General features: G+C 46.4%; 1 protein-coding gene across 1 annotated transcript in view; it reads right to left on the bottom strand.

Moving 5' to 3' along the window:
• Window positions 1-12,193, bottom strand: part of Syn2 (synapsin II) — a 155,830-nt gene that overhangs the window by 41,589 nt on the left and 102,048 nt on the right. Inside the window, exons 2-4 of the mRNA XM_041641057.1 lie at window positions 3,554-3,611; window positions 2,103-2,194; window positions 133-289 (exon numbers count right to left, since the gene is read on the bottom strand). Of these exons, the coding sequence (XP_041496991.1) occupies window positions 133-289; window positions 2,103-2,194; window positions 3,554-3,611 (307 nt within the window). The remainder of the gene's footprint in view (window positions 1-132; window positions 290-2,102; window positions 2,195-3,553; window positions 3,612-12,193) is intronic.

The raw sequence follows: 12,193 nt of genomic DNA, 5'->3' as shown, positions 1-12,193 counted from the left end.
AGGACGTCTGGTAAGATGCTACGGTGATGGCCTACTCCACCCAGCCCCAGCTCCCAAGCCTCAGGTCTTAGCTGATGCTAGGATGGAGTTCTGGAAGGAAGAGCTCTGGGGAAGTGGGGGAAGGCGCCTTACCACCCATGGCTTGTCGCAGAAGTTGTAAATGGACTCCAGTGAGTTGACGCTGGGGAGCCCTGCGTACTGCATGCCAATGACAAGGTGGCGGAAGTCCTCATTCTCTGCCATGCCGAATGCGTGTTGTCGGATGAGTACAAAGTCTGGTCTGAAGGACCTGGTGAGAGGGCAGAGGCAGGTTTCCATTAACTAGCACCTTGTGACAGATTTCCAAAGCCTAAGGCAGAAGAGATGTCAAAGACCACCCAGTCCACGACCCACGTGTTATTATTACTCCTTTCTGGATGGGGTAATAAGGTCTCATGACACTTTCCAGAGAAGATCTGAGAACTGTGTTTCTGAATCTGTCCCCTTCCTTTGGACTAAATGCTGTCTTTTTCTAGCACACAAATATTTGAAGAAGGGAAGAGACACTTTTAGAGCAGTATACATTAAGTGAGAGAGATTTTTCTCTTTCCTCATGGGGGGTATGAACGCTTGAAGCTCCTGTGCTCCAGAGTTGGTCCCGGAAGACCACACTACTACCAGGTCTCTGATCTTAACGTACTGTTCAGTTCATTACAGCTGCTCCTTAAAATAGGCAATGCCCTCATCAGGCCCCAGGAGAGCAAGACGCTAGGCTGGCTGAGGGCAGAAGCCAAACTTCCCAACGCTGTTCTTCCAAAACGGACGCTAGGGAGCGGTGCAAATATTTTTCGCAGAACTGAGGTTGAGCAACGGGGCTGCAGGAAGCACTGAGAGTACGGAATGTTCCCATGCATGGGAAAGCTTCCCTGGTTTCACCTCTAGCCAGCAAAGCTTCTAGCCATAGCTGCTTTAGAGGACTAGGTGGCCTGTCTTCATGCCCTAGCTTCAGAGACCTTCCCAGAGAGGCAGATGCGGCAGCATCTGCCCCCAAGGCTCTGCGGCTCAGCATTTGACACCATGTACAATGACCTACCTGGTTCTCTGCCCAGGCACCCATCCAACCCCCACCTACAGGTCCAGCCCAACCCAGCTCAGAGATCAGCTCTAGCGAGGCTAAAGGAGCTCCTCTCGGTCGTTCAAACACTTCTTACCAAGATGGTACAACATCTGCTGAGAGTACTCTGACCTTTCCCCAAGTTCTGGGGCCTGATGTGAAGTCCAGACACCGCCCCCCCCCCCCCCCCCCCCCGTTAAGCCTTTCCTGGTGGACACTAAAGCCCAGCTGTATCCCTGACATCAAACCCCAATCTTATATCCCAGTTTCAGGAGCACTTGCCCTGGAGCCCTGCTCCTGGACCTTCTGTCACTACCTGCCTATGTGAGCATCTCCACGACACATCTGACCCACGGATGGAGAAGCCCATCTATCCTGCCGTAGGACCTACCTACGCTCATGTCAAACCTGAATGGGCGTCTGCTTCTCCTACATTCTTCTTCGGATTCTAGAAAGGGCAAGCCCACCTTCCTGTTGTTAGGTCCCGCACATATCCAGTCTGGCCTTTTCTGTCACTGACCCAGATCCCGTTGGACATTAGACTCACAGGGGTCAGGGTCCTGTGACTGAGGTGATGAAGAGAGTGGTGTGGGTCAGATCCCTCCTGAAACAAGACTTATTTCTGAAAACCTAAAGCAACATTAAGTTCCTGGGGAGAACAGAAACTGTTTCGCTCATCTGGAATTCTCATTCTGCCCCTGAAGGAACTGTTGTGCACACGTCAGCAGCCCAGCATCTAAGTCAGGTGTTTTAAATAGTTTAAAAAGCAATGGAACCTGGTTTTCCTGGGGAACTGTTTGGGGATATAAAAGCACAAGCCCATGCTGACTTGAGGGTAGACAGCAGAAGTTTAACAGAATCCAGTTACCTCTAAGTGAAACTTCAGTTGCTTTTCTAATGCTGGACTGAGTTGCCTTCTCTAGTGCTCCCACGTAACACACGGTGGGACTATCTAAAGCTGACCTTGTAATCACCCCCATCAAGTCAGAGGTGACAGAAAGGCCCTTACCGGACAACCTTTGTGCCATTCCGGAGCACCTGCATGTCCACGGCATAGGTTCCATCTGCATGGGCCACCAGGTTTAGCTCGGAAAACTCCGCCTGGAGAATAACAGTACAACGGTGAGTCTCAGTCCTCTGCACAGCAGCCGCCACAACACCAAGCTTTTATTTAGTTTCTGTGTATTTTCACACCCATTAGATTTCACCCAATACTCTAGGAAACCCTTTGAGTCAGGTGGAAGAGATCACTGCCCCGTCTACCCAGGCAGAAACCGTCTGGGTTATGTGACTTTTCTGGACAAACGAAGCTTAACGCTGCATCTCCTTACTTCTGGCTCGGCATCCTTTGAGCCTCTCTACAGAGACAGACTGTGTCCAGGGCAAGCATCTCCTTTCTCAGTCTCTGCATGAAAGCACTGGGTTCTGGATTTCCTTCTCCCCTGTCCCTGACAAGCAGGTACCTGTTCTGCCTGGGTTTCCATTTCCCATCTCCAACATAGGGGTAGATTTTGTTTATTTTGTTTTGAATTAATCCAGAATATCTAACAAGTTGTTTTAAAAAGGAAATATACTTTAATCCCAGCACTCTGGAGGCAGAGGCAGGCAGATCTCTGAGTTTGAGGCCAGCCTGGTCTACAAGAGCTAGTTCCAGGACAGGCTACAAAGCTACAAAGAAACCCTGCCTCGAAAAACAAAAAAACAAAAAACAAAAAAAAAAAAAAGAAGGAAATATAAACTGGGCACTGTGGTGTACCCTTTTAATCCTTGCAGACCGGAGGCAGAGGTAGGCTGATCTCTATAAGTCTACATATCAAGTTCCAGGCCAGCCAGGGACAATTAGTGAGATCATTTTGCAAACATCAATCAATCAATCAATAAAAGTACATATAGGTAGAAAAATACATAGTATTCTGTAAATCCTAACACATGAATACGGAATAACTTCTGTTATTACATAAAAAACATGTTTAACATGTTTTTTAAACAGGACATCTCCTCCTCGCAAAGGACCTAATTTTTTATTACCGTGGAGCAAGAGGCGGAGGAAGGTAAAACAAACAAACAAATAAACAAAACAGCCTTTCAAGTTCCCTATAAAAACAAGGGCATGTTATCTTCTAGGTGTTCTCTAGAGTACAGCCTCAGGGTCAGAGGAGGCAGATAATAAACAGAAGATGTGTGCCCACCAGAGTTACGCTACCACTGACGGCATGGAGGTGTGGCCAGCATCCTAGGCATCCTAGCCTTCCTCTAAGGCTCCCTCAGTTTGGGAACCCTGCACAGCAAGAGCCCCTGGAGAACACATTGTTTCTGAACTGTTGGATTGAGGAAATGGAAAACCCCCGGGGACAGGAGCTGCACAGTCGAGAGCCCAGTGAGGACACGGCACTCCACTAGTCATGACTAGATGGTTCTCTCTGGGATGACAGAGGGCATGCGAGGCTCCATGCTGATTACCTGTTCCACCTTGATGTCATAATCTCCAAGGAGTTTTTTGCCCCGAAAGCACTTGGCCCTAGAGAAAGAGAGGATGGTACACAATTAGTTTTGTGCAAGTGTTTGAACTCAGACATGTACTCTCCCCAATAAGAGGTCTAGAGCAGATGAACCCCAGACTGAGAGTCAGGAGACCTGGATTTGGCTCTTCATTTGCTATTGGACTGTCATAGTCTCAAGCAAGTCCTTTCTTTTGGCCTCAATTTACCAACCTGCAAAATAGTACACAGTACCCTTTTACTTTCAACTTTTTATGATTTAATCCCCTATATTATACACACACAATCCCACACACACATACCACCATCATCACACACACCACACACCACATACACACACACAACCCCACACATATATATACCACACACACACCCCACACCACACACACACCACAGACGTACAAACACACATACACACAATCACACACACACTACACACACACACCATCTAAAAACGCAAATTTTCTGTGTTGTTCTTGGTAAAGCCTAGGTCAATCTTACACACCTCTGAGGTGTCCTTAACTTTTAAGCTCGTGTTTCACTCCAGGAATAATGTCATCCACCTGTGGACTTTTAGGATTTAAAGAAATCATTGTTGGGCTGGGTTGCACTTGGTTGAGTTGTTGGCTGAAGGGGTCCCGTGGAGATCCCATACAGTGCAGACTGATGCTAGGACAGAGGACAGCTGTCTGCAAACTGCAGGGGTGGAGGCCATATGCATAGGACAACATCCACACAGCTCACTAAATATGGAGAGGTCCAAGCGGTGCCTTCAAGGAGCCTTCCGCCCTATGTTCTCGTCTCTTCAGTGTAGGAAGGGACTCTGCGGGCTACTGAGAGACACCAATCCAGCCACAAAGCCTTCAACCTACAATCTGCCCGGCCCGCAAGATGTGCTGGGGAAATGGTGGCAGAACCAATCTGATTTTACTTGAAACCACAAGAGGGAGCCCATCCCTGCCGCTGTCTGAATGGCCAGGAACTGGAGACTGGATAGCCCACAGATCTAGGGTAGAATCAAACATGATAGGTCTAAAAACAACAACAACAACAAAAGAAATGATTACTAATAGTATTCTGCTATATTCATAAATCAGTGCCCTGTCCAGTTGTCATCAAAGAGGCTTCCTCCGGCAGTAGATGGGAGTGGATGCAGAGACCCACAGTCAGATTTGTGGAGAGTCTAAAGCGGAGGTCTCCGTTGGGTCCCTCCCCTTGGAGTACGGGAAGAAGTGGATGGAGGACACCAGGACAACATAGCCCACGGAACCAACAAAGCAAGGCATTTATGTGCCCACAGAGACTAAAGTGGCAAGCACAGAGCCTGCAGGGGTCTGCACCAGGTCCTCTGCATACATGTAACTGCTAGCTTAGTATTTTTGTGGAACTCCTAACTGTGGGAGTGTGTCTTGACCCTTGGCCCACTCCTGGGACTCTTCCTCTTGGTGGGTTGTCTTGTCCAGCTTCAGTAGGAGGGCTTTTGCCTTGTCTTACTGTATCTTGCTTGGTTGTTGTCTCTTGGAGGCCTGATCTTTTCTAATGGGAGACAGAAAGGGAGTTACCCGGGGGGGGGGGGGGGGGGGGGGGGGGGACACGGACAGTAGATAGAAAGAGTGGAGGGAGGGGAAAGTGTCGTCAGGATATATTGTATGAGAGAAGAACTTTTTCAATAATAATTAGAAAAAGCTGGAATCAAAACTAAAATGAAAAAGAAATCACTATTAACCCGTGATTTCTTCGCACACACCAGGAGAGCCGATGACAAAGGCAAGCAGCTGTAACTGAGCATAAAGCTTGTGTCGCAGACACTCGGGAAAATGAGTCAAGCTGAGTCATGCAGCTCAGCGTCTTCCTGTCTACCAGGGTTGGGAGGAGCTTCACCGGGTGCATTAACAGCATCAGGCCTGTGCGAAAAGACCACCTTCTTACACACATTTGCATTCTTTCCTGGCCTCTGACTTTTCTTCATCTTTAGGATTTTTCTTCTCTGCTCATTTAGGCTTTGCTCTCTGCTTGAAAAAGAAGGGGGAGGGGGGTAGTCACCTGTGCCTACGAGGCTAAATCATGCTGTTTTCAGTGAGCTACCTTTTCAACTGGCTTGTTTCATTGGAGGTTTTCTAAATTTCTCCTCAAAACAAAGGAATAAACCAGTATTTTATTTGTCATTGTGTTCTAGGAGCTGGTATGCTAGTTTGCTCCTAAGAATATTTTGTTTAATTCTCATAATGACTGACCAGACAGGGAGAAAATTCTTTGAAACAAAGGAACTCAACATTCACAGGAAGAAAATGACATTTCCAAGGTCACTTGGCAAGTTAGTGACGGGTGCAGCCACAAAGGACGTTGAGTGCGTCACCCCCGTGCCACACAGCACCGTCTCCCGCAGCTGACCCGTTCTCCCCACTCTCCCACACCACGGAAACGGACTGAGCACATGTGCCGCATGATCTTTTTCCCATTTTTTTTCTACTTCCACTCAGAAGAGACTTAATGATGCTATGGGTACTTGTCCCCCTACAAGTACTTCCTATTCTGGTTCCTGTCAACTTACTCAGGATGAGGCCAGGCCATTTCCTTTTGCTCTATGGATTCTGGAACAGACCGTTCTAGGAAGTTGTCATTTGTGCTCTCCAAGTCCCTGGCCACCCTGAAATTGCTCCTCTGAGGCACTGGGCCATCCTGGAGCTGGATCGCTGAAGTTCAACCCCCCACCTCTGCCCTAATTTCTTCCGAAGTTTCACATCAGCCTGCTCCCGATCAACATTCACAGCCCAGCAAGCCCCTCGGCCAGGGTCCCTGCAGCACATGCTACTCTCCTGACATCTGTCTGTGCATGGCGCTGCCGCTGCTCTGCAGATGCTGGACTCTCAGTCTTTGCTCATGATTATAGTAAGGGAGAACTAGAGTAAATGACCCACGAGGCGGCTTTCCTTCGGTTGTATGCCTACGTTGCTATCAGAAGTGCTTCCTTGAGGCTTCTCTTCCCACCTTCAGGTCTCAGATAGCTTTTCTGTAAGATTAGCCTCAGAGACCTCAAGAGTAGCCTTTCATTCTGTATGAAGATTAGCGTTTTCAAAGTACATTCTTTGACATGCTAGTTTCTCACAACTCTGTGAAGGAGGAGAGAGAGAATGCTTGCTGTCCACTGGACCGCTGGGGAAACCAAAATGCCAAACAGTCAACGGCATGCCGACTCACAGAAAGCATCGTAAGGTACGCTGAGAACTCAGAGTCTGCATCTGTGTTCCCATGCTGCCAAGTTTTCTAGCTTGCTCGATGGTTCTGTAGGGTTTGAACAGTGACACTAGGGTATATTTTTAGATCTTGGCTGGGTTTATCTGCTACTTCCTGCACCTGCCCATTGACCAAATTGGCTAATGGAGCTGTTTTGATGCCTTTCCTCTACCCCACTGCTGCAAGCTTCCCTAATGCCTTTTCCTTAAGGTAATTGGTCCTGTTGGAAATCATAAGTTTGTGTTTCCTGGCCCAGGGTGACTTTTTTTGGCTAAGCCACAGTATTATCATCATAAAAGAGCCAAGATAGCAGCAGATGAGGCACAGGGACCTCTTTTAGAGGATAAACACATTCATGAAGCAACTGGCCCTTGGACATTCTAGGGGGAAAAAAACTTCACAGAATAAGTTCTTTAACTTGCTAGAAAATGACAGACACCCCCTAAGCTTAAGATGGCACTAGCAAGAAGCAGTGTGCTGGGATCCAGAGGAGGCTGGGGTGTGGGTCCTGGCTGTATCCTTTTCTGGCTGTGTGTCTTTTGGGAAGGATTTATTATTTAAATAAATAGTAACAAAGTTATTTATATGACTAACCCATTCAATCAATCTATACTTAAAAGAACATAAAAGGATAAAATGTAGGCCCAGCGGTGGCAGCGCACGCCTTTAATCCCAGCACTTGGGAGGCAGAGGCAGGCGAATCTCTGTGAGTTCGAGGCCAGCCTGGTCTAGAAGAGCTAGTTCCAGGACAGGAACCAAAAATGTACGGAAAAACACTGTCTAGAAAAATCCCCCCCCCAAAAAGGATAAAATGTAAATATTCCATTTTCCATTCATCTCTTATCATACGCAATCCCATTATCATTCCCAGCGGCCCTCCCAGTGTGGTGGGGGTACAGACATGAGTGTATGTTCTAAACACACACATATAGCATCTTGCTACAAAAACGTTTTTGAGCCTTAATTTTCTCTGACTCAAGAGTGTGTCTCAGCTGGGCAGTGGTGGCGCACGCCTTTAATACCAGCACTTGGGAGGCAGAGACAGGCAGATCTCTGTGAGTTTGATGTCAGCCTGGTCTACAGAGCGAGTTCCAGGAAGCTACAGAGAAACCCTGTCTCAAAACACACACACACACACAAACAAACAAAAAAGTGTGTCTCAGTGATGGGCTTTGAAACACACAGCAGTGCACTTGTCTTTGCTTCGTTGGTGCCACACACTTTACATTTTAATATACAGACATGGGATTCATTATTTTTCGTAGAACTCCTGATGCAAGAAATAGACACAGCTACAGTGCTTACAGAATTATCAGACTGCTTCCCACACAAGGAAAAGATTATATCACGCGTGTTCCTGTTTGGAAGTTTGGGAAATGTACTTTGTCTGCCTTGGTTTTCCCAAACTGCCCCTTGCATAAGATGACAACAGAGCAGGTACTTAGCAAAGACTTTCTGATTGGCAATCTTATAAAATAATCCAGATTTGTCCCCTTGTGCTCAATCCTAAACAGAACCCAAGATGTACTACATCCTTGCGGCGTGGTCTAAAAATATCCGCAGTGCCTGCGTTGTCAATTTCCCCCCATTGTAACGCTGTCTTAATAAGCCTAGCAGCTGAGGAACCACGTGAGTCTAACGGCTTGCAGCTTCCTTAACGGACCAGGTAATGAACCATCTCCCCTTACCGCTAAAATGAGCAGAGGCTTCTAGATATAACTCTTGTTATTCAAGGAAAGGAATCTCTTTGGTGGCGCACGATGGGTGGGAAGATGGCTTGAGCCCAGAAGCCTGAGACCGACCTGGGCAACATATTAAGACTTTATCTCCAAACAAAAGAAGGCAAAACAAATGTGGGTGGAGGAGCTAATGACCAATTTAATAATCGGCAGTAAAGACTTGCTGAGAACCAGACGCTAAACGTTTTAGGTATTTTATCATATTTAATAATACCTGACCTGCAGATGCTAGGAAGAGAACTACAGGTAGGAAAGTGAAATATGAGAAGCTAATGGGTGAGTGCCTGAGTATTGTCAGAACACATACAACGTGTGAGAGTTTCATAACAAGGCCATTATAACATATAGTTAATATATAAGCATTAAAAAAAATTTAAAAAGCGAATGAAATCAGATGGAAGTGTTTTAGAAGCTCTGAAATACTGTGGAAATGTGAATTCCTATTAGAAACACAGCAAATATTTTTTCTATTAATGTAACCAGTGGGATTTCCTTATTTTACAGACTTTCACCATATATATTGTCTGCTCATGACACTTGGCTCATAACAACAGCATCTAATACCACCTTTCAAACTCACCCATCTATTAATTGGCTACCCCCTCGTCACTTTAGACCCCTGTAAATCCTGGAATCTCCAGAATCTTTGGGATTTAAAATATTTACTATGTTCTGCAGTGTGATTGCACGCTCTGAACACAGGCCTGTACAATTATAATCACCAGGCCTTAAATGTCCAAATCCTTCATCAATCTCTGTACTTAGCAGGCTCATAATCAGGAGTTGCTCCCTGGCTGGAGTGATGGTTTGTGGAGGGCCAGCAGAGAAAACCAGAAGCCATTCTCAGGGCTGAGAGGACCCCATCTGACTCTCCAGGCCTCACATGTGAGTTCCAGACTACCGTGTTATTTTGTCCCTTCCCTCCCACACAAGAAAATTTGCCTTCAAACTCCATTTACAGTGGCAGATAGGGGCTGGGAAGCAGCCTAATGGAAATCCTCCCCAGATGACTGAAATTTTCACAAGGACCAAACGTCAATCTGAAACTAGCTGCTAATGTGGCATCTGTAGGCTCCGGAGGCACAGAAGACTTTTCTAGAGCTTAGGAAATCTAGTGGATGCCTAGCACTGCGCTAGGAATTTTAAAAATTTACCTCTAACAAAGTGACTGTTTCTGCTCTCAGTGACTTTAACCCAAGCCTTGGACTTTTAAACAAGCACCTCAAGCCCTTGAAGAGTTTAAAAAATGGGAAACATACATGCGCGCGCGTGCGCGCGCGCACACACACACACACACACACACACACAAAAGTAAAGCCAAGTCGGCCTGTCCTGCTGAGTTTGTGGGCTCCTGCTGCCACCTACTGGACAGATGTGTCTTGCAATTTTAGCTTACAGTTTGGTAAACACTACAAGGACTACCCCCTCCCTCCCTCCCTCCCTCCCTCCCTCCCTCCCTCCCTTCCTCCTCTCTCTCTCTCTCTCTCTCTCTCTCTCTCTCTCTCTCTCACACACACACACACACACACACACACACACACACACACACACACATCCCTCCCAGGTGGGGTGAGCCAGAACTTGGGAGTAGAGCGCTTGTCAGGCATGTCCAAGTCCCTGGATTCTATCTCTAGCACAAAACCAAAACAACAGTATTGGGCTTTTGCTGTTTTAAATATCTTTTTTATTATTTTATTTATTGTGAGACTGGGGTTGTCTACAGCCTGCATAAGTAGGTCAGAGATGAACCTGCAGTTAGTTCTGTCCTTCCACTTTGTGGGTTCTAGGGATTCAACTTGTGTTGTCAAGTTTGATAGCAAGCACCTTTATCCACTGAGCCATCTCAAAGTTTGTTTCTTCTAAAACACACACATCTGCAGAGATCCCACACTAGAGAAATAACACTTTGCAACAGATGTGTGTGTGCGTGCACACACATACACACAGACAGAGATAGGCTGTAGTATGTCAGTACATTCAGCAAGGATTTGCTCAGTAGCTAGCTGTAAGTGAGGGAGGGAGTGGTGGGATATTAGCAGCTGCCAGGCTGATAAAAATGTCTAAGAAAACCAATAACCGACGATTACATCTCTACAAATATTTAACAGTTAAAACTCACAATCACAATTACACAAAAACAAAAGGGTTCTTCTATGGCTCAGAAAGTTTTCTCAACCTCCAAGGCAGATAAAGACGTTCCTCTCACAGGTTAGTGAGAGGACAGAGACAAATATGCAAAATGGTGGCACAGGAAGTGAGCCTCAGAAGCACACAGACACCATGGGGACTCAGGTCAAAAAGCAATCCAGTCCCTACATTAGACATTAGGGGAAGGCGCCACAGAGACTTACCACATGAGGAAGACTCAAACTGAAAAGCAAAGGCAAAGGCCTGGAGGCTCAAGAAAGGCTCTGGGTACTGCAGGAGTGCAGCTCACTTTGGCTTAGCAGAAAATTGGGCCCTCATATGTCAGTCTGAGTATGTGAGATTTTAGGACTAGCCAAGACTTGTGTGCGTGTGTGTGTGTGTGTGTGTATACACGCAAGAGCACACGCATGGCACTGAAGGAGGTCAGAACAGGAGCTGGATTCCCCTGGAGCTGGAGTTGCAGGCAGTTGTGAACAGTCTGCTGTGGGTGGCGAGGAACCAAGTGCCACCTTCTGCAAGAGCAACAAGGACTCTTAATCACTGAGCCGTATGGCCAACCCCTTATATAGCATTAATTTTTTTCACTATGGAAAATTTTAGCCTCAGAACTCAACAACTATTTCCAGACCTTCACATTTTTGTTGCTAGTGCTGTGGTTTAAGGCTATTTGTTTATTTGCTTGTTTGTAGCTAGTGTCTTAGGTCGCTAGGGCTGGCCTTGATCCTCTTGACTCCACCTATTGGGTACTGGAATTAACAGTATGCACCCCACTGGGCTTTGGTTGAATATTTCAAAGAAAATCCCAAAATTAATTTCTCCTGCTCATTTTTCAGTTTTACGTTTAACTGGCAAATAATTTAATTTTATTATAGAATGATGTACATGAGCTTGCCATGCTAACCATACAATTTTTTAGTATTACTTATACTCACTGTGCTGTGTAAATGCCCACTATATGTTTTCACAACTTTTCACCATCCCATACAAAAACCATCCCTCCTTTCCTTCTGTCCTGGGCACCTCGAATCGACTCCTCCTTTCATGGATTTGCTAGTCTAGGATAACGGCAATGACTCTTCAGGTGAGGTAGACATGGTCAGGTGAGTCCAAGACCTGAGAAAGCACTCTGAGACTGAAGGAGCTGACTCAGAGCTCAGGGCATCTGGGGGCTTGTGCTACACTAGACCTCAGGATTGCCATCTGGCGACAGTCGGCAAACCAGTCATTGCATTGTGTTCAACTCACAGCTTAGTCACTTGTTAGAGGCCTAGGAACTTAAGAGACTACCTGAGGTATGCCGTTGGCACTGAGGAACAGGACCCAGTGACATTAAAGAAAGTGACACAGAACTCCCCTGTAGATGCCCTGGCACAGAGACCACAAACGAGTCTTAAAATAGTCAGGCAGGGCCTTATGTAGGTGAAGAGATTATTAACTCAAATTTGGATTTGAATCTAACGAATTTCTTTCCATACTTGGGG

The sequence above is a fragment of the Microtus oregoni genome, unplaced genomic scaffold (genome assembly GCF_018167655.1).
Source record: "Microtus oregoni isolate MIOR12 unplaced genomic scaffold, Mior012 000002F_ref0000024, whole genome shotgun sequence".
In the NCBI taxonomy this organism is placed as follows: Eukaryota; Metazoa; Chordata; class Mammalia; order Rodentia; family Cricetidae; genus Microtus; species Microtus oregoni.
This window is presented reverse-complemented; position numbering and strand designations above follow the sequence as displayed.